At 35.9% G+C, this 22,831-nt stretch overlaps 3 protein-coding genes across 3 annotated transcripts; 1 reads left to right on the top strand and 2 right to left on the bottom strand.

The window, feature by feature from the left end:
* Positions 1-4,360: 4,360 nt before the first annotated feature.
* LOC113271911 lies at positions 4,361-6,815 on the bottom strand. The gene is made up of 8 exons (XM_026521835.1): positions 6,739-6,815; positions 6,403-6,520; positions 6,209-6,307; positions 5,860-6,105; positions 5,618-5,767; positions 5,470-5,525; positions 5,314-5,368; positions 4,361-4,961 (listed from the first exon to the last, which is right to left on the bottom strand). Exons 1-6 carry the CDS (start codon positions 6,813-6,815, stop codon positions 5,493-5,495), a joined length of 723 nt encoding a protein of 240 aa, XP_026377620.1. The 3' UTR covers positions 4,361-4,961; positions 5,314-5,368; positions 5,470-5,492.
* A 7,545-nt stretch (positions 6,816-14,360) lies between these two features.
* On the bottom strand, positions 14,361-16,267 carry LOC113273486. The gene is made up of 4 exons (XM_026523191.1): positions 16,156-16,267; positions 15,835-15,924; positions 15,260-15,631; positions 14,361-15,124 (listed from the first exon to the last, which is right to left on the bottom strand). Exons 3-4 carry the CDS (start codon positions 15,629-15,631, stop codon positions 14,645-14,647), a joined length of 852 nt encoding a protein of 283 aa, XP_026378976.1. The 5' UTR covers positions 15,835-15,924; positions 16,156-16,267; the 3' UTR covers positions 14,361-14,644.
* A 4,842-nt stretch (positions 16,268-21,109) lies between these two features.
* Positions 21,110-22,524, top strand: LOC113271910. Its single transcript, XM_026521834.1, has 3 exons — positions 21,110-21,205; positions 21,324-21,635; positions 22,478-22,524. The coding sequence occupies exons 1-3, from the start codon at positions 21,148-21,150 to the stop codon at positions 22,522-22,524; spliced, it is 417 nt and encodes a 138-aa protein (XP_026377619.1). The 5' UTR covers positions 21,110-21,147.
* The last annotated feature ends 307 nt before the right edge of the window (positions 22,525-22,831 follow it).

Below are 22,831 nucleotides of genomic sequence, written 5' to 3'. Positions count from 1 at the left end.
GAAAAGAAATAGAAATTATGTCCTTTTAAAGTTAGATTTTGGCCTTTGTTAGGCAAAAACCAAATCTAGTAGTAGTTGTATCCAAAATAACCATCTGGATTTGTACTTATCCTTTAATATTTGTATCTATCCTCGAAGATCCGAGTCAAGTGTATGTCTTCTTCAGAAGTGTGCACTATTTTATGGAAACTTTGGAATCGTGTGAGAATAGAGAATTTGAGATCACCACTAGCACCGGCCGGTTACTTACATTTCCTCCGTCTGGAAACCCCCACTTCATTAACCCTTGTGCAGTGTGTTTATTTACTTATTCTTGTCAATAGTTAGTTCAGTTACTTCTTCCCTTATAAGAAACTTCGGAGTCGTGAGAATTAAGAATGGAGTCGTGTGGTTATTTACTTATCCTTTTTCAAGAAATCCCCCAACTTCATTAACCCATGTGACCATAACTTAAATAAAAAAATTTAATACTTCTAGAACATGCGTAAAAAAAAAAAAAAAATTAAAAAAGAAAGAAAGAGGTAACCCTCTTAATTTTCATTAATATAATAGATTTGCATACATCAGATTCAAGTACATCAAAAGTGAAATCCATGAGAAAATACAAAGATTTTGTATCATAAGAACAACAGTTGACTCATAATACATCTTAAGCATCAAAAACTTGAATTTCGAAGATGTTACTGATTGTATTCGAAGAATGGCTTGTGAATTGAAATTCTACCATTTTGATTTGGGTTCTCCATTGAGATCGAAATGTCCCGAAAGGGAGTAATATGTGCAAATCATCTTTATCACGATCATTTCCAGTAGCCACTGATCTTCAAAGGATCGTAAAACCACATCATGTTGGAGTAGATTGCCCTTGATGAAATATTTGAAGCGATTGTCGCAATCGATGCCATTAAGGCTACAAGAACCATCTTTGAAAGTGTACCTTGAGTAATCTGATTGCCATGAATAATCTATTGAATCTTCCAAGTATTCACTGACTTCTCATAAAACACAAAAACACAAATAAAAAACTAAAGATGTGATTTTATTCAAACAAAATACTAGATTTATATGCAATAACTAAATTTATGCCCGGATCTTAAGATATAATCAAGATCCAGCCAGTAAATAGATTTGAAACTCTGTTGAAAATCAAAGAATCTAGGTTTGGAAGGAAAAAATTAAGGAAAAGAAAGAAAAAACTGTTTCAACTTGTGACGAACTCCTCCCGAACATCCATAATTACACCACCTTTATTCATTCAATAATCACTTTTGATGTAGATCAAAAGTGTACACAAATTTTGATTCTGAACATGGAGGGTAATGGGCCCAATATTTTATTAATCAACCAATTAAAAGAACATGTCAAATATACACTCTTTAGAGGAGTGTGCATAAAATTGAACTCATTTTGAATCATCGTTCCATTGACCGAAATTAGAGAATTCGCATGCTAAATTTGGTATTCAATTTGTATATATGTGGCCTCCCTTTCAGTATGTGAGAAATTAACATCTTAAAACAAACACTGAGAGGAGCAAACAAGCTCTCCAAAATGTTACTCTATGAACACAACACCCTTGGATTTTGACGATCAAAAAACTCTCACCCTAATATTGTTAAATTGAAGAATAAACTCTCTTGTTTTTCTTTTTCTTTTTTTTGAAGCAATAAACTCTTCTTGTTGGAGAGATACAACAAAGCGTGCTTATTTTACTCCAACGTCTCAATTTCTTTTCTTTTCTTTTGTGGATTTATTCATCAATTATACAGTATTGAAAATCCAACGCTGTTGTTTCATTCATCGAGCCGATGAAAGTAATTACTACCGAGAAGTATTTATACTTTAAAATCAAACCAGTATTTGGTGCACTATCGCAGCAAGTAAGTGAATCATGAAAATGCTGTTTACTTTTTATTTTTTATGATTAGCCACAAATACTTATTAGCCGCACTAATTCTTCATGCACGATTCAAAGAGACTCATAGTTTTATGGTTGATTCTAACTTCTACGGTTATATTAGCCAAGTTAGAAAACTATAACTCGTTCGAGTTATAAAATAATTATAGATCGCCCTATTCAGCATCTGGAGGCTGGAGCTGAGCCAAGTAAAAGTAAATTAGGTGACCTCGAATATTTTTCAACTCTATGATCAGCATTGTCAATTCCAGAACAACTTTCTCTAAATTCCTTGGGTGGCCCCCCAAACAATTTTTAACTGTATCAATATCAGCCAATACCACTACAGAGTGTCAACTTTAGCTTCTTCCCAGACAAGAACAGAAACTTTAAGTGACCATTTTGTGGAAACTAATTATTTACTTTTCCTTCTTCTAGAACCCCCACTTCATTACGAAAATGATATATGGCACCCACTTCATTAGCCCATATCTTAGATTCTAGAGAACCATAAAAAAAAATGTTAGTAGTCAACAGTCTTGATCATATAGTCAAGTGAAGGAGTGGTGGCGTGTAGCCACATTCCGACAGTAATACAGTACAGTATTTTACGGCATGAATGCTTCCACGTGGCCACACTCCATTATGAGGCTCTTAGTTAATCTTCTAGAAAATAGAAAATTTTATCTTCCTTTTCTTTATTCAATTTGGCCATCCCATCACTTTTCTCAACCCTCACAGTTATTAGAAAATTATACCATCGTTTTCTAGTACTTGGCTTTGTTAAACACCACAAACTCGAACCTACAAAAATCTATAAAAATAAATAAGAAGCAGCCTTTAGTTGTTCTCAACTCAAATCAAAAACAATCAATAACCATATATACTTGTTATCTGTGCTGCAAAGATCTAAAGCATACAAACTGTATCTATCTGTTTGTCAATATTGTTTGTGCAATGTTGCCAATGTCCATCATGTCTGCAAGGAACCCGAAAGTTCCACAATGTATTGTTCTGATATGTTATATTTTAAGTATCATCAAAATACTCATCAACTTCTTTCTTCAAATTCTGGGTTTCGGCAAATTCACTGATACAGAAGAAGAAGTTATGTATCAGCAGACAGAATCTGATCAGTTGGTTGTAGCGTCAGCCAATCTCATTATAGCAGCTCTACCGGCTGTCGAATTTGAGGAATTGATTTTAGCAGGTAAAATTGACGTGCATGACCAAGATAGCTGTGCAATTTGTCTATGTGAATATGAGGGTGGAGATGAAATAAAACCATTAGTGAATTGCAGTCATATTTTCCATGGAAGTTGTTTAGATCGTTGGATGATTCATAACCAAACAACTTGTCCTCTTTGTAGAACTTCTTTAACTCCAATACAGATTGAGAAGGATTCTTTTTGAAGAGAGTTATGTACCATCATTAGAGATTTATATTAATCCTGAATCGTTCCGGTGATGCAGTTTTGTATGTAGTTGATACCGGAGAAACCAAGTAGTATTCAACTGAGTTAGAAGTCGGAAGATGAATCAGGGATGATGGCTAATAACGTTCATCTCCTGAAACCAGTGTATTTTAGAAAACGTTTAGCATTTTGTTTTGTTGTCGACTGTCGAGCATACTGATAATCTGCAAACTCAAAAGTTTATAATAAATAAAAGCTTTCTATTGTTTACAGCAAGCTCGACTACATTGTGTTTCACCCAGATGAAGATGACTCTCTAGTTTAACTCGGGTACTTTCACTGTCAAGTCTGCATATAAAGTTGCTATTTAAGACCCTACCACTCCTTCATTTGGTCTAGAGATTGGCCTCAAGGTGGGTTTCTTCTTAAGGCAGTGGCAGTGTGTTTTGAACAGGCTCCCTACAACTGATAATCGGCAGATCGGTCAGTCCAAGTGGTAATCCTTTAATTGATCTTTGTTGTGTTTGCAAGATGGTTGCAGAAGGTAATTACCATATCTTCGTTAGTTGTGTGTTCTCGAAACGTATTTGGAATTACTTCTGTTCTGAATTTAACAAGCAGATGAATCTCAATGGTTCAACTAACTTGCCCTGCCTTCCATGTTTCAACGATATTAAGCTAACTGTTTTTCAGTGGGCTAGATACTCGCCTTCCATGTTCTTATTCCAATCAATGAGGTCATTGTAAATTGGAGGGATGTGTTTTTTAAACCTCCTTGGTGTTTTTCTGTTTTGAGGGTCTTAAAACCTGGCGATTAATAGCCGAAAGAGAACCGATCATTACTCATGAAGTGTTTAAGTAATTCCAACAACCCATCTTAATTTTTTTTCTTGCTATCTTTCTTAGAGTGATACAATTATTACGAGAATGGGAAGGCACAAAAGTGTTTTATGTGGTGCAACAATACGCAAATAGTCACCCCTGTGCATCCTCCGAACAGTCGGGGGTTTCTCAATCGAAACGGTGTGCAACTTGAAGACATATCACATGCCGTAGAGGGAAAAAATGCATTTAAGATTTCAAGATATGTAAAGTGGGCCTCGAACAGAAAGTTGGAGATTCACTCACTTGCCCAGCAATCCAAATTTCTCGCGAGTGCAGGAAGGATTGAAGCTGCCAACGCATTCTCCATACTGGGATAAAAACTTTGCTGTGTAGAGACATAAAAACTCTGTGTAGCCTACAATCATTTACATTCAGCAGCACTAAACTTTGCTTGTTCATCTATTTGTCACCAGCTCAGCAAGCAGTAAACATTACTTGTTCGTACATTTTAGTAAAAGAAAGAGAGCGACATCTAATACAGTGATAGATTGTGATAGGCGTGGCGAGGCAACAACTGAATTTTAGCCACTCTCTTATGAAATGAAACTTATAGAGCTACTTTGACATGGGACTTTTTTGGGAATAAAGGCTTGGTTGTTGTTGTTGATGTTTCCACCCATAACTTGCAGCAGAACTGAACTTGAATGACCATTTCAGTGGGACAGGAGGCAAGTAAAATGATCAAACTGGTAATGTTTTTAAGCCAGGCTGTCATTGAGATATACGGAACAAGATTCATACTTATCCGTCACTTGCTACAGCTCCTAAGCAAAATCAAGCATAAAATACACAAGATCAAGTCAAAAAAATCATTCATAGCTAAATCAAACAAAGTTAAAAGTGAACTTATCAGAGATGGAAGATGTAAAGTCACTGGATTGGAGACGGAGTACTTGTCATACAATTAAAGCATATGGAGAGAAGAAGAAACATTCATTGTACATACTCCCAGCATAAATGTTACAGTCACTCCTAGGTTGCAGACTATCAATAAATCGCCTCGCTAAGCTTCTAAGAAGACGTGACATACTCATCAGAGGATAAAGGGTAGTTATCAAACACCAAACGGTATCCAAAGCTTATTAAAGAGCATGCATACTAGATAGCAGAGCTTACCTCCTTTCTTCTTTTTCATAGTAGTCATGTCCAAGTCAGAGGTTCCTCGTGCCCGCTATGGTGGCAAAAAATGATGTAAGGTAAATTTCAATTTCAATCAATAAGCTCCCATTAAAAGTTGATATAAGTAGCAAACATACTGAGAAGAGTAATTACCTTGGCACTACTGACTTCTCGGGTCATAGTCTGATGATCACCATCTCGTTTTCCTCCTACACATACGGTGGGAAGAACTTTTGTTCAGTCAATTAAGCTTCCATTTCAAGATAATATACATGCCTGCAACAGTGAGCAGAATACTTACCTTGATGTTGCCGTTAGGGTTCACCAGATGTCTATATCTCAGTTTGGGCGTAATTCCCTTAATAAGACTACACGCGGTCTGACCACCACCGATACAATCTATATTTTTAAGCGGCATGTTATGAGCAGCCTTTAGTACTTTATGATACACCTGTGATGAGAAGAAGGTGAAGGAAGGAAAATTGAGAATCAGGTATACTCTATGAATGATGATTGATCTAGAAAACATGTGTGAGTTATTACCTCGAGCCGGCTTTTAAATCCATCTTCATCTTGAACCCTGATTGTTTCGGGAGTAATTATTTGTTTCTCGAGCTCAACCCCTTTGGCAGCTGCTGTAAACAGCACATCTCCTTCTCGAGCATTGGCAAAATGAAGGTAATCTTCCCAATCCTCGATATTTAGCTTCTCCATAATCCAAGCCCGGAAGTCAGCATCTGGAGAGATTGTACCTTGTCCCTTTAAGATACCGTCAAGATAGCGGAGCAGCTGTTGTAAAAGCAAAAAAAAAAAAGAAACAGCAGTACAAGAGATTACTTAGTACTACAGGGAGTATTTTAAGGACAAGAGTCTGAGTTATGACAAATCATACCATGCCTATTTTCTTAAGAGCGTAAGCGATTGCAATCTGACATCTAAAATGATTTCTCATGCCTTGAGCAACATCGAGTTCCAATAGAGTGACAAGTTTCTGAAAGTAAGATGCCCTAAACAGTTTAAAACAACTCAATTAACAATGAAAACCACCCAAAAATGAAAACCACCCAATATCAGAATGCACATTACCTCTAGCAAATCCAAATCGGCAAGTACCTCCGTTCTGTCTTCATGAATTTGATAACAGTCATACGCTGACAACTTAAAACCAGAGTATTCAGATAAGGCGAGAATACGCGCTCCTTCTCTTTAAATGTCATATCATTTTTTTCAATCATCAAGGAGATGTTTCAATTCAACCCTGAAGTTTAAACAAATGAAATTCAATTGGATGTATATCTTAAAATTGTGACTATAAACAATAGCCCTCAACATCCAAACCCTAATTTATACCACAAAACAAAACCCTAATTACAGAGGGGGAAAAACCCAAATTAGATAAGATTTAGTGTTTTCATGAAATACCTTTGTTTCCGAAGTTTACTCCTCCAAATTTCTAAGGGTGAATCGGCTGATTTCACCGTTTCTTTCAAAATTTCCATCGTTTCGTCTCCGGACAATCAATAGAAATTAGGTGAGAGTGAGACCGTGAGACTGGGTTCTAACCTTTATATAGGGGATGGGATTTCCAAACCTGGTGCACCCCAAGCGCTACGTGTTTTTTTTCCGAGTCCTGTTAACAGGAGGGAAACAATGGATTTGAGGAGGGAAGGATTATGAGGAGGAAATACCCTTTGAAAAAACATTAAAATATCCATAATATGCTTGATATCCAATGTTATAGGTTGGAAATTCTGGTTCATATTTGCATATCTGCTATTATTCATATATAGGATTACACGGTATGCAGCAATTCAATCTGTAAATTGCGAGTTCACGATTTCAGTTTTTGTGAAAAGAAATGGACGTTAATATAAGCACATATATACCAGCTACTTGTACATCGTCAAAAGATAAATTATGTACTTGAATTTGCTCCAAGCATATGGTGGTCTGCTGATCTCGCACTATAATGTATTGTTAAGTTTGAAATGAAAACACGAAGAAAAGGAACAGAGAGATCCACGAAGGGTTAGGACTCTGGTTTTGGATTTATGCACACTTGGAACATATATTTGGAGGAATGACTTCCACAAAACTTCTGTGGAGACTTTGGGTTGTATTTATACTCAAAAGAGATTAAATAATTTGTTACAACTCAAACTTATTCAAAACCCAAAGATAACTACTCCTCAGGTTACGTAACAGTTTGATTTGATTCTAAAGACTGGAACTGATTACTCGGTCTCTTGACTAACTCCGTTGATAGTCTTAAGGAAGACTCTCAACTGTATGCTTAACATGCACTGATATACAAATCTTAATAAAGACGAAACATGATTAGAGCCGTAGGATATGGTGTAGCATAGTTCCCAAAACAATATTCTTCAATGGAGATTCATGATTGATTAATGTAGTTGTTTGTCATCATACAAGTTTGGAGGCAAAGAAAAACCTTGCCAGCCCCGTAAGTTGTGTCTTCCATGATTTCTTAAAATAGTGATCATACTTGTAAGGTTGTTTGTTCAATTGCTTTTATGAAAATCTAGGGTTTTGGTTGCACGAAGAAGATGAATAACAATAGATTCTTGGGAGGGAGGCCGGAAATAAGGATCGGTTAAGTTAATAAGGGCGAGATTGGCATTTTATAAATATTTATTTCTTTTTAATAGATTTTTTTTGACCAAATATTGACTTAGATTTAGGAAATTTCCTTCCCTCCTCAAATCCATTATTTCCCTCCTAATAACAGGACTCGTTTTTCCCCTATGAGCATCTCCAAGAGAAGGTGCAAAAAATCTTATGTGGCTTTTCTATTTAGTCCTTTTATTTAGTAGGAAATACCAATTGGTCTTACAAATAATATATTAGAGAGAGTCTGGTCCAATTGACCTAGTCAATTGTCTGTTTGGTATTATTTGGTAATATAATTATATTTTGGTCCTAGAAATCATGGGCGGGAAAGATAATCCAGCCCTCAATTGGCCCACAGTAACGATCATCTTGTCGGCCTTCCAAGTATCCGACTGAATCCATTTATAGTTCAGTTCCATGTCCTGAGTAGCAGTAACATATGGACTCACAGAAGAATCAACAACAGGAGTTAGGGTTAAACCTATCTTTTGAAAATCCGCTTGGAATTGCTCAAAGGATTTGAGTGAGATAGTTGTGGAAAGCTTCTTGGGAGCCATGGTAATGAAAAGAGAGTAGAAGGTTGAGAAGGGTAGCAACAATGGCAGAAGATGGAGAAAGTGCAAAAACCAGATAAACGCAGAGCAAAGGGAGGAAGAAGAGGAAAAGAAACCCCAGACCTAAGTCAAGTTGGATATAAATAGCGCAAAGAAGGTGACTGGCTCAGCGGGTTGACGACACGTTCGAGGTATATTAACCGGCAATAGGCGGTTACCCAGAGAACGTGGTCACGTGGAGGCAGGAAAGTGGAGAACGTGGCGGCTAAGGGATCCAAAGCGGTTCTTATTCCATTCTCGAATGGCTCGAATAGAATAAGAAAATGCAAAATGTGGGTACACGAAATAGTCTCGCCACGTGTCGGACATAAAGGGAAGAAATATAGCTAGAGAATCTCACTTAGAGATCCCAGTCAGGGGCTTGTCAATTCGAATGTCAGAATTACCTCGTCACCGATATAGTTTTCAGGAATGAATATAGCTTTCAGGAATGAACTCTGGTTTGTGATGAAGATTTTGATAGTTTTTCTTGATGGAACGAACTCATCTTCTACTACTGTTGTTGCTGTCAAAGATAGATCTGTTTTTGTTGAAGATTTAATTAGGTTTTTGTTTTTCTTGATGTTTGCTGCGATTGGTGATGATGATGAAGATGAAGACGAACTCAGATAGATCTGCTGTTGTTGAAGATTTAATTAGGTTTTTTGGGTTTCTTGATGTTGCTGCGATTGGAGATGATGATGAAGATGAACTCGTCAAACCCTAGAAATATGTTGCTGTTGTTGAAGATGAAGATTTATGCGTTTTGTTGTTATTGCTGCTGCTGCTTAAGTTGAACTTCATTCCTGGAATGAACTTCATTACTGAAATGAACTTCATTTTTTGAATGAACCCTGTTGTTGATGAACATAATCGTTTATATAGGTTTTTATCAGGAGTTCATTCCAGAAATGAACTCTGGTTTATACAGGTTTTTATCAGGAGTTCATTCCAGAAATGAACTCTGATTTATATAGGTTTTTATCAGGAGTTCATTCCAGAAATGAACTCTGGTTTATATAGGTTTTATGAGGAGTTCATTCCAGAAATGAACTCTGGTTTATATAGGTTTTATGAGGAGTGGAATGAACTCTAGTTTATGTAGGTTTTTGTTCTTAATAATGAACTTTTTTGTAGAATTTTAATGAAATAATGAAGTTCGTTCATATGTGATTTAATTTGGTTTTTATTAGGTTTTCATTTGTAAGAATGAACTTTGATGGTCCATCACACAGAATGAATTGTTACAAGAAAATAAGTAAAAATTAACACAGAAGGGTATTTTTGTTTGTTCTATATTTTTAAATAATTATGGACCAAACAGTAAAGGCGTTTTCCAAAAGGACCAAACAGACATGGGCCCACCTAAAAAAGGGCCAAACGATATTTTTCCCTTTTATTTATGGGGTATATACATAGAGTAAATATAGGACCTCATATCTAAAAGACCATCTCTAAGAGCATCTCCAACAGAGGGTGTTGCTTTTTTAGTGACACATAGGATTTTAGACCCCCGTTTGGCATAAATCCATCTCCAATAGTAGGGTCCTACAAATTAGGAGAGACCAATTACTAAATATGAAGGTGTTCAAGAAAGTATTATCTACACCTTTGGCTCCACCTACACATTATATTTTTCATTATTTTTTTAAAAAGATTCTCTACTGTTGGAGATGGTTTTTTAGATATGAGGTTCTATACTTACTCTATGTGTAGACCCCATAAATTAAAGGACTAAATAAAAATGCCACATAGGATTTTTTACACCTTCTGTTGGAGGTGCTCTAAAGGTAGGACAGCGTGACCACCTCCGGATTAGTTTTTACTTTTTAGTTTTAAGTAAATCTTTGAAGCCACTCCGGGACTTGTTTGCTCCCTTGATCTGAAACTTTCTGACTTAATTTTTCCGGCATTCGATGCAAGTGAATAGATGGTCGACAATGTTTTCAAAGTCTTATCTTAATTTTACTTGCACCAGCTGATCGTGTTCCCAGAATGGACCTCCTACGCCTGAAACATGGATAGAAAAAAGAGTTGTAGATCTAGTGTTTTGGTGCAAAATTAATTACCTCAATAATCTTCGAAATCTGTGTAATTATGTTGCTTCAATCTTCTAGAAATTGTTGATGAAAATTGAGGGGTACCTACAAAGATACTCCGATGCTAAAGTCCAGTGAGAGTTCTGAACAGATGAATTATTGAGAAAAGAAATAGAAATTATGTCCTTTTAAAGTTAGATTTTGGCCTTTGTTAGGCAAAAACCAAATCTAGTAGTAGTTGTATCCAAAATAACCATCTGGATTTGTACTTATCCTTTAATATTTGTATCTATCCTCGAAGATCCGAGTCTATCTTCCCTATATTTATGTTTATCTTGAAAAATTCTTGTATATCTTCACAAGATTTGAGTCTATCCCGGAAGATCCTTGTATATCTTCACAAGACTTGAGTCTATCTTGGAAGATCCATATTTATCTTCTCAAGAATTATGTCTAACTCCGCAACATTTGTATTTATCTTGAATGTTCCATGTTGGCAAGATTTGATTCATCAAGCAAATGCAAAGATTAATATGTTATACAACATGCAAACCCAGTCTTGCACTTCTACGTGTAATGGCTTAAACAGTCAGTTTGAACACTTAAAATAAGTCACTCATTAAAGAAAAGTCGTAATCTTTTTGTTGCACTTGTTGTTCAGTCTTTTATCGATATAATTGATTTCCATCTTTGTGCGAGTTGTGCTCACTTCCTAATTCATCGCTCATAGATGCACAATTTCTGATGGAGCACCTAAAATTTTCAACACCGTTAACAACAGCTAAGCTGGTAATGTTTGCAGAGGAAATAGAAAACTATGTAGCCATACTAAAAACAGAATCCAACAACAACAACAAAAAACAATAACAGATTATCATACACCGATACACAAGAATGTAATGAATCTAAAAGAACGAAATAGCATCTTGAGCTCCAACTTAATTTTACTATCCCCATGACACATTTTATGCTTTGGACAATGAATGCAAAAATGATTCAGGGAAGGTGCAAAAAATGTAAAATAGTTGTAAAAAGTAATGTACTTATGAATATCATCGATATATTGTTTAATCATATGTATTTTTATTTCAGAAAAAATCTAAGCTTAATGGCATGCTATCAAATAGACCCTGGTACCAATAATATTTTTATGTAAAATCCGCCTGATCCAGTCTAGATGGTGGATTGAGATATAGAAGATCCGTTGGATGGAGGATTGGATTATGCAAATTTTTCCATTAAATGAACTGTAGTTGTTTCTGAACTTTGATAGAAAACAGACAATTGTTAGCAAATCTTACTCCTAACTCCCAATTTTAAGCAAAAAATTTGTATTCTCGAGATGAAAATATTTTAGGAATCATAGAAACATCGCGAGCCTTCTGGAAATAGAATATGCCACCTTAGTCTAACTCGTAAAAGTAGTTGGAACCAGTCCTAGTAATCGAGTTGATTACGATTTTTTTTTTCTAGGATCTTTTTTTGGCTCTCCTTCTAACAAAAATCTTGATAATTCACATTATATTTGGTATAACATATTTTTGTTTATTTTTGTTTTTTTGATCGATTGGAGTAACATATTTTGACTATCTCTCATTTTATTGTTATATCAAACTTAAGACCCATGCAACCAAATGAATCAAGACTCTACCCGAATGAACTAAAGTAACAACATTATCATTGCAAAATACATCTTGCCAAAAAAAAAAAACGTTTGATTGGTGAGTCGATTGATTGATTATTCAATTATTTTGTAATTCTCAGTTGGTAGTTCTATTATAAAGAAAGAGGTCGTAGCCATTTTGGTGGATGTAGAAAATATATACACATCGTGTATATTGTTAAACCACGTTAAATCTGTGGATGTTTTACTTACTTATTTTTTTTATTTATGGCTTGCATCTGTGTGGTTCTCTTTCTCTTCTTCTTATCCTAGATCGTACTAAGGTTCTTGGAGCAATCCGAGAGATCAAGTGTTGTTTCTTGATAGCTAGTTTATTTCTGCAAGATTAATTAGCATGTGTAGATGGCTCTGAACCCCAACAATTGGTATCAGAGCCCTAGGTCGGATAGAAGATTTGAAGAGAGAAGTTTTGGGTTTTCCGGTGGCAAAAAATTTTGAAGACAAAAAATTTGATGTTAACATCTTCCGAAGATGCAGAGTTTGATGTTTTCAAGTATATGTGGACTTTGATTTCCTCGGTTTCGGGAACAACGCAAAGTAAAGCGTACTTCTAAAGGAATAGGATTATCTCAGGTGATCTGCATTCGAAATGGTTAAGATGGAAGATCTTGACGTTTGCGGTGCTCTACATTGGAGATTTGACATTGATACTTATTGGAGCGTAAACCCTATGTATGCCTTCAAGTAATTTAATTTATTCTTTATACTTCGTACCATATTCTTGTGAACTGTTTGAAAGACCGTAGATTGTTTTTCAATTAATTTTGTTTGCTTAGCAACACAAAATAAGGAAAGAATATCGTAGTTGGGATAAAAGAAAATTGTTTGTATATTGTTGGAATTAACTATTGAGATATTAGCATGTCAAAGTCTCATTATTGTCCCAAACCAAGGGAAACAATAATTTGGTTATCAATCGTCATCAGTTGGATCATGTTGTTGTTTTTTTCTTTAACCTGAATTTGAAGAATGTCAAGATGAATTCATACTCGTTCTGCCTTAATTGTTTGTTACAATAAGGATTTGGGAAATCTCTTCGTAGGTTTCGGTTTGGAAGTGTTTGTCGTTGGCCAGGATTTGATACGTTCTGGATGTGTGAAGAGTTTGATTTCCAGTCTTAGTATTTGAAGCGTGTGGCTGCAAATAAGTTGCAGGACATGGATCGTTGGATGAGAAGCAATCCGAGAGATCAATACGTTCTGGTTATGGTGGAGCTATGGTTTCTTATTTTTGTATAAGAAGCAATTTTTCGACACATAATTTGTCGAAGAATAATTATACATACTAAAGAATATGTGTGGTGGTGTGCCTATGAAAAATAATGTATACTGCTTGGAGAAAACACGGCGCATGAATTTGAGAGGGCTACAATTTCGGCGTGTTTTTCGTCAACCTTTATTATCCATTGGCTATATTACTTTCCGATGATCAATGTGAGACTTTCTGTTGGTGAGAGCTACATTATAGCAATGATAATATTTGGGGGTTTGCTCGTCTGCTACAGTTATTGAAATTGATTTCAATAGTGACAGAACCTGTGGAGATGAAGGTAAAAAAATTTATTGAGAAATCTGGTTCAACAACGGTATAGTTTTCTGTCAAGTTATTTTCTCTACATAGCATGAGAAGATAAACACAACAGATTTTGAATTGCTTGGAGCTTGAGGAAGTTACCAAAAAGGTTTCAGATTATGGGTGGGTGTGATTGGTCTTTGTGTGAAGGACGTATTATCAGATTTCGCAATGTTGGTGTACGTTTGGAGCAAGATTGGGAAAGGGATACACACAAGATGGAATGTGTAATGTTATGCATTGATACGATGGCAACAATGAATTCTTCGACGTTAGTCACAATTCTATCCGAGTCTGATTGTGTTGTTGTTTGACTGTCGCGAAGTTTGAACTACATGCTCACAGCTTGTTAAGAAATTGATAACAGACTAGATTGACAATTAAGTTAAAGCCCGTAAAAGGACATTGTTGTCAAAGCCCGCCGAGGTTGCTGAAATGGTGTAGAAAGCTATGATGTGCCAGCTGTCCAAGTCTCTGTGAATGTTTGGTGTTTTGGTATGTATACAATAGTTCAGTATGCGATGAACTTTTATGGATGAATAAAACTCAATTGATGATATATGGTCGTTGAATGTCGTTTTAGACTCAGTTATGCCATGTTTTAGATGCAGCATGCCGTCCTTACATCTTGTACATTCTATCTCGAATCGTGTTTCCAGGAAACCCATTTGAGGGCGATTCTATATTACAGTCTAGAGAAATGTTCGCATCTGTATGTACATTCTATATCCATCCATCCATCCCACTCTGGTAAATAAACAGCTTCCTAAACCATCTGAACTGATCCTGCCTTGGAAGTCCCACTTCCTCTAATTGTTTAGTTGACTAAGCAGCCATGAGTTCTTGAGCTGTAGATCTGCAATTTCCCCAAAACATTTAGCCTTTATCAAGCAGAAGTGAGTGCAGAATCCTAATAATGACCCGATTCGACATGTCTTGAGAATGTAGCATGAGGAAGCAGAATGAACTCCTCTACCCTGGATCACGACCCCCCATGTTGTTGTGTTGCTGCTGCTAAAGTTGGTCATATTGGGAGTTTCAACTTTGATACCATTGTAGCTGTCGTTGTCTACATTTAGTTGTTCGACCAGGATAATCCCATCAGGGACGGGATTTCCTTCTTCCCATCTCCTAGTAACACCAACCCAGATGTCCGGATCAGCTTTCTTTTCTTCAATTATGGGTATTGGTATGGCAGTAAGTGGGGATCCTACTGGTGATATTCCTCCCTTATCCTTTGATGAGTAAATGTGCACAAGAAGAGGCATCTCGCTAATGTTCTTCACAATCTGTCGATGTTTGAGTACAAAAGGGGAAATCCAGTTCAGTTCGTATAAAAAAGGTACCTAAAGAAAATCAATTCCAATGCAACTTATATGAGCCAAGATTAATTTCCTGCAAAGTCAAAAGAAAGGAATATATACCTCGGACACTGAATATGTCATCCACTCATGTAGTTTTTCTGCCGATATGGGAGGTGCCTGCTCCTGACAAACTTCAACCTTATTTTCCCTAACTGCATTGTCCCTTCGCTGTTGCTTCTCCAATTTGTGGCGGACCAACTCTAAATCAGTATCCAAGTATGCTGCAGAAGAGGAACCCACTGCTGCTCTAATGCTGCGACCAATTTTTGAAATCGAGCATGCTTGTTTGTTGAATTTGAGATGATGACGATGCAGAAGAACATTAGTCGACTGTGCCTCAGTTAACCATCTCAACCTGGTCTTTACTTTTACTTCTGCTTTCTGAAACAAGAATGTATTGCCACATCGCATGCCTAATGACGATGCTGCCATCTGACAATTAAAAAAATCCAAAGAAGGTCAAGATTCCGAAACTAATAACACAAAAAATATCCAGCAACAAATGTTAACAAGCCATATGTACAAGCTCATTCAGAATCAAATACGAATGCCAATCCTAATCCTAACAAATTCATAAAATGAGTCTTAATTATATGCATGCTAGTGCTTCCTAAATGGAGTAGGTTATCACTTACACTAGCAGAAGATGTTATCTCATCAATTGTTCGGCCAAAAGATGGTTGTTTGTCGTACCCTGACTTTCTTGAAGCAAGCAAAAACTTATCCTTCCATAAAATATTTTTTATTACTCATTTTGGTTATGACTAATTAAATAAATAGCTAGATTGACCAAAAAAAACCCAACTCAAGAAGGATGAAAAAAACACACTTTCAGGGAATATAATCTGAACCTAGCTAGCTTAGTTACATCCAACAGCCAATTAATTCTAGACAAATTTAATAATCACTGTCAAAATAAATCAAACAAAAACAAAGAAAAATACTGAATTCCGAACCTTGATATATGCAGAAGTCCTCCTCTTCCTCTTTTTCCGGTGAGTTGAAAATTCTGAAGAAAGAATTAGAATTATTATGGGGGTTTTGAAAGAAATGAGTCCAGCGTTTTCATCTTAGCTGGGTCTTTAATAATACAACAGGATTAGGATTCTATGTTTATCTTAAATTGTTGGTTTTCCGTTTGAGAAATCTGAGGTGGCAATGCCATGCCTCATGGAGTCATTTTCCACGTTCCCGCCCGCGCTTGTCTTAAACTTTCCTTATTTAGTGCTTGTTCCCTCCACACTTAGGGCTGTCAAGTGCCACTAGCACTACCTCGGCGGACTGGGCATGACAATGTATAGTTGGTGGGCTTGTCGGACGACCGAAGGGAGTCCCTTCTATACTGTCACTATGGGGTCTAAAAATGCGCTCTTTGCAACTCTTTTTTTTCATTTTTAATCGATTCAATTGAATGGGTATTGGTCGTTTTTTCTCGAAATTGAATCACAAATCGGAAGTTATCGTCCCCGACTACGGTTAGGAACAATGAAAATGAATCGAAGTCAACCCCATTGACAGCTAATACGACATGAAAATGGTCAAAAAAAGTCATCTAAACTTTTAATTTTAATCTTGATCGTTGATTGCCAATAAAATTCAGCCATCAAATCTAAAATTGTTACAGAAACGTTACAAAATATGTTACAAAATTGTTACAATATAAGTATTACAGGAATATAATGTTATAAATGTTACAAAATCATTGTTACAGAAATTATTGCAAAAACTGCTACAAATTGCGTCTCAAAAAACAAGCCACCTACTTTGATCGTCCCAGCACTGCTGAAGCATTCATCTAGTCACTAAGAAAAGTTTTACAGGTTACAGCGAGCTGAATAACATGTCTGTAAATTTTTACATTCATGGCAAAAGTCAAATATAACACGCACGCTCGAATAGCTCAGGCCGAGCATTGGAATTGTGTACTACTCTGTCCGTCTCTAAAAAATAGGCAAGTTTGTGTGTAAATTACTCCGTCCGTCTCTAAAAGATAGGCAAGTTTGTGTGTAAATTTACACACAAACTTGCCTATCTTTTAGAGACGGAGGTAGTACAATTTTCATCAAATCCTTCGGACGTATGCAATACCTTTGTATTGGGTAATCGAATTACTCATTCTGTCATCCTCAATTTTGTTGAAATCTCTATTAAAACCAAAGAAAATCTTTCTGATAGAATCACATGCCTGTTCGAAAATCCAATCAGATAAAAACTTCCCATCTCTAAATAATTCAACGACATGGAAAAACAATTCGTAAGTGTTGTTTTCATTCTCCACAGAGCATTCATTTCCGATTCCAACTCTTCAGACAACCTTGCAATCCTTGCTTTGGCATCCACAACAGCATCATTAGTGGGAATCACGATGAAGTTCATATATACAATCTTCGAAGAATTAGCAAAATCAATGTACAGAGGCAAATGGACCGAGTGTCCCTTTAGAGGAAATTGAATAAATACCCTTCCTTTTCAGGGATTTTCACAACTATCCCTAAGGACTTCACAAATACTTCTATAGGGTATATTTTAAGTTTTTAGGATATAGTTTTTGGCACATCTAAAGTTATATTAAGTCAACGCATCCTCCGGAGGTTGGATTGACGTTTTCACGCGTTAAGAACATACTAATTCATTTCATTATCCAAAGAAGTACAAGTTCATTTTCATTATCCATTTAAAAAATGAATCCTATTATTGGGGCTATAGGAGAGAGAGATTTTGGGGGCTTAAAATGATAGTTAAAAATCAAACCAAGGATAGGGGGGACCTTATCCATATGAAAAGTCCAATTTACCCTTATACATAAATAAAATCATAATCACACTATTCATCGGGGAAGAAAAAAGCTAAATTAATTATCTTCTCCTTCTTCTTCCCCTTCTCTTCTCATTAATCAAATGTAATGAAAATGATGATCATGTTTTCATCATGATGATCATAAGAATAAAACTAAAACTATTATCTTTTCATTCTTCTTTTTTACAAAACATGATGAAGATGACGATCATGATATCATGATGATGATGATGATGATGATCACAAAACTATTATATTCTCCTTCTTCTCTTCTCATTCATAAATCACGACGAAGATGATGATCATAATTTTATCATGATGAAAATGATGATCCTAAAACTAAAAAATAAAGGAAACCCATTATTTATTTTTGCTTGTGAATGACTAAGAAATCTAATTCGATTAAATTCGGGCAATTTTTTTTAGTTTTTGTAGTTGTTTACGGCTGGGAGTTCTTATTTTCCAACCGCGAATCTCATATTACGGGTAGAAAATAGAATTTCTAGTCGTCGAATAGGTATACGGTTGAGAAGATTTTATTTCCCAGCCGTAAATACTTGTTCAAGGTTAGGATTTCCTAGCGTCGTAAGTAATTCTGATAATCACAGAAAAAAAACAAAAAAAAACAAAGGTCTGCTTTCGGCTAGGTTTTTCCAGCCGTTGCAGTACACTCGTCCGGGTTTCCCAGCCAAAATTACCAATTACGGCTAGGAAAAACTAGACGTAACTTGTTCTGATAATAAGAAAAAAAATCACTTGTTGAGTACGGCCAGATATTCCAAGCCGTAACATGAGTTTCGGCTAGGAAAAATGCTAGGAAAATGTAGCCGTAATTTGAACCAAGCCGTAATACAGACACAGGCGATCCTGGAAGAGCTTACGGCTAGAAGTTCTTTATTTCCCAGCCGTAAGCTGTTGTTTACGGTTTGCAATCCTTTTATTCCAAACTGTAAACACTATTCATGGTTAGGTCGAGTATTATATCCCAGCCGTAATTTTTGAAAAACCCATATTTTGATCTTGATTTCGGAGAATTTGAATTAACAAAATTGAGATTGGGAGAGGTATACAAGACTTTTTTCTGACTATTTTCATGATCTTTTTCATCAGTTTCTTCCAAAGTTTTCAAAAAAAGTACTTCAAAATCATCCATCTCCTTCTATTAAATCAAAAGAAAAAAATTGATTTAAAAAAAATTAGTCGGATGATTAGTTTAGTTAATCATTCACTAATTATGATCAACACTAATTAAATCGAGGGAAAATCAGGTATCATATAAAATAGGATGATAAGGGGTCATAAGGATTACTATTTCATGACCCCATGCAGCACCCAAATTCCCTCCTTTTTAAAGCCCCGATAACATGATTCTAAAAAATACCCTTTAAAAGCCTGGCATATTCAGGAGCGACCCCGAAAGAATTAGGGGCGACACAAAAAGACAAAATAAGTTGAAAATACTTATATATCCCTTCATAATCAGTAGTTTAGTATATTTTTATCTACCGATTGTGACCATATATTTTTTTTTATCTACCACAATCGGCAGATAAATAACATTACGAAACAACCGATTATCGTAGGATTTTGGCAAAATCTCATTTTGGGGCTACTCTATATTCGGTAGTTATATGAACTATCTTGACTAACGATTATGGTTTGCAAAGAGAGCCATTGTGTAATCGGAAGTCAAGATAACTTCATTTACTACCGATTATAGGCTCCACCAAAATTCAAAAAATAGAGGGTTTTTGCAAAATCTCATTTTGGGGCAACTCTATATTCGGGAGTTAAATAACCTAAATTCACTACCGATTATGGTACCATTTTTGCCAAAGGTCTATTGTATAATCGGGAGTTAGGATAACTTTATTTACTGCCGATTATAGGCTCCACCAAAATTCAAAAAATAGAGGATTTTTGCAAAATCTCATTTTGGGGAGACTCTATATTCGGGAGTTAAATAACCTAAATTCACTACCGATTATGGTACCATTTTTGCCAAAGGTCTATTGTATAATCGGGAGTCAAGATAACTTTTATTTACTACCGATTATAGGATAATCAAAATTAAAAAAAATAGAGGATTTTATTTAGGGAATACTATTATATTCGGAAGTTATATAAACTAAATTGTCTCCCGATTATGGATTAACTTCCGATTGTAAAATTATCTACCGATTGTGAAGGGTAGTTTGACCATAACGAAAAACGGGATTTAAAGTTATCTACCAATTGTGGATTAACCTCCCGATTGTGACCTATTTTGTCTTTTTGTGTCGCCCCTAATTCTTTTGGGATGGACCCTAAATATGTCAGTTTTAAAAGTATTTAAATAAAATGGGCAAAGATATTTATGAAAGCCTCGTGCATTCGAGGAGTATTTAATTAATGTTCACGTCACTTTATCAGCACTAATACCTTTGTTCCAGAGAGATGACATATATCCTAACGACTACATCAATAATATACGGGACAATTATGATCACCTCTCATCCAATAATGTACGGGATAATTTTACAATTCATAAAAGAATATATGGTCACTTCTCGCCCAATAATGTAAGGGATAGTCTTACAATTCATAATCAACATATAGTCTCTAAAAGAGTTGAACATAATTCTTTCACGGGAAGGGAACTTTGTTTTTTGCAAGTGCATTCTGATGCGAAAAGCAAAGTTACTACCAGGGGCGGAGCTACACGTAGATTTGTGGGGTGGCTTAAGCCAACCCAAAGTCTAGAAAACTCTAAATTTTGCATTGGTTAGCATAAAAAATCATGCCTAAATCATAGGCTTAAACCACCCCCAAATCCAATAATTTTTTCAAGTCACCCAATCTTTATTTTTCAGTTTCGCCACTGGTTACCACATGTCGGGAGCGGAGTGTAGGCTGTGTAGCACGGTCATATATACCATTATATACATTCAGCACCTCATGCTGCCTCCGTTGGCAATTAATGCAGGGTGAAAAAGGCTGGAAATTATTAATTACCTTAAAGTCAAGATTCTCTAGATGCATAGCATTAATTTCCTAAGATTTCTTCATGAATGTACCATTCATCATCTCAAAATTAGAAAATCGATACCGCGAGGCTGTAACTGTATCCTTTCTTGTTATACTTTCACAAACGTACTGAGAGCATCAAAACGATGGCATCCTTTCTGAAAATCTGTTTAGTTTTTCTCGTAATCAATATCCTCTTCCAAGGTGAGTATATATCATTAACATATTTTTGCTCTTATTATATACCACACGTACTAGTTTTCGATTTCGATTAACTACTCAAATTGTTGTATTTTCAACCTTGTTTTGTTGTGTTTGTTAGGTTTGTGCAATGCTTATCATCCATGTCCTTTGAACAAGATGAAAGTAACTCAAAAAGCAACAGGAAAACTACTCAGTGGGAAACCTGAATATTCTGTGGACGTAATCAACGGATGCCAGCCATGTGCGCAAGGGCAAATCTATTTGCGATGTGGAGGATTTGAAACAGTAGAAAAACCTGATCCGCAGGATCTCATGGTGAATGAGAAGAGTGATTATCGTCTTCTAAATTATGGCAAGCCTGTTTATGATTTCGTGCGTTTCAAATATGCTTGGGACACTCAATATAACTTGTTGGAATATTTTCAACGCCGCTAACCAAAGGGGGGTCCTGGGGGGCATCGCCCCCAGGCTGTGGTCGACCTGACAGGTCAGGTCGTGGGGGTCCAGGGGAGACCGCCCCTGGTGGGGGTTTCAAGGGGGCAACGCCCCCGGAAGAATTTTTTGAACTGAAGGTTTTATTTGGCCGATAAAAGCCTGTTCGAAAATTTCGAATCCAAAAGACACCATTGATGTCTGTTGATGAAGGAACCTGACGTTTCGTGAATAGAAACCTGTTGGCGAATAAAAAACCTATTCCCAACAGGTGCAAAACCTTTTATAAATAGCTTCTCCCAGTTTCGTTTAACATATAAGAAAAATCAATCTGTTTTCTCTATTTCAAAAAGCATCATCAGAAATCAGAAATCTCTTTGTGTGTTCTTGATTGAATCAAGAGGTACAAACCTTGAATTCAGTTTTTGTTGCAGGGCTTTCATTGTATCCTGAAGGCAATATTTCGCATACCTGTTGTAATCGCCAATTGTTATTGGAAGGGTAGAAATATTTGTCTAAAAGAAATTTATACAAGCCTTGAAAGTTTTGGAGTGCAACACTTTCTTCTCTGTGTCATTCATCCTTTGTGAAACCCTTTTTTTTCCAACATAACTTCACTGTGTTTCAAGCTGAATCTAGTTGTTAATTAACCACCGATTATCACTATTCATCTCCCTAATAGTAAAATGATTTGAGAACAGTTGTCGAAAGATTTTCCGTATGACTTTTCTTAATTTGATAGATGATGAAAAGGGGTTTATGATATTTATTTATTTTTCTTATTCATCAACAGGACTTAGTCTTTTTCACCCACTGAGTTGACTTTTCTTGATTTGATAGATGATGAAAAGGGGGTTATGTTAAAGAAAATTAACATCCACAGGTGATGATTCCAACGGCCACAAAGAATAAAAAAATCATGGATAAAAAAAAACTTACCAGCCAACAGTCTTTTTGTCTCGAACTCGTCGGTATCGAAGAAGAAAACTATGGACAGAAATAAAAGTTATTTGGTTTTTGGTACCAAAAATTAGGTTGGTTTAACATGCGTTCCGTCTAAAGTTCAATGTTGACCCTCGTTGACCCTTAATGATCATACTTTAATTAATTTTATGAGCCGCGAGTTATAACCCCAAAGATGTCACTATCCATGTACAAAAACTCCATCAAAACAAATTGTTCACAAATACCCCA

The sequence above is a fragment of the Papaver somniferum genome, chromosome 4 (genome assembly GCF_003573695.1).
Source record: "Papaver somniferum cultivar HN1 chromosome 4, ASM357369v1, whole genome shotgun sequence".
Classification (NCBI taxonomy): domain Eukaryota; kingdom Viridiplantae; phylum Streptophyta; class Magnoliopsida; order Ranunculales; family Papaveraceae; genus Papaver; species Papaver somniferum.
Note: the sequence above shows the minus strand (reverse complement) of the source record. Positions and strands in the feature narration are given on the sequence as shown.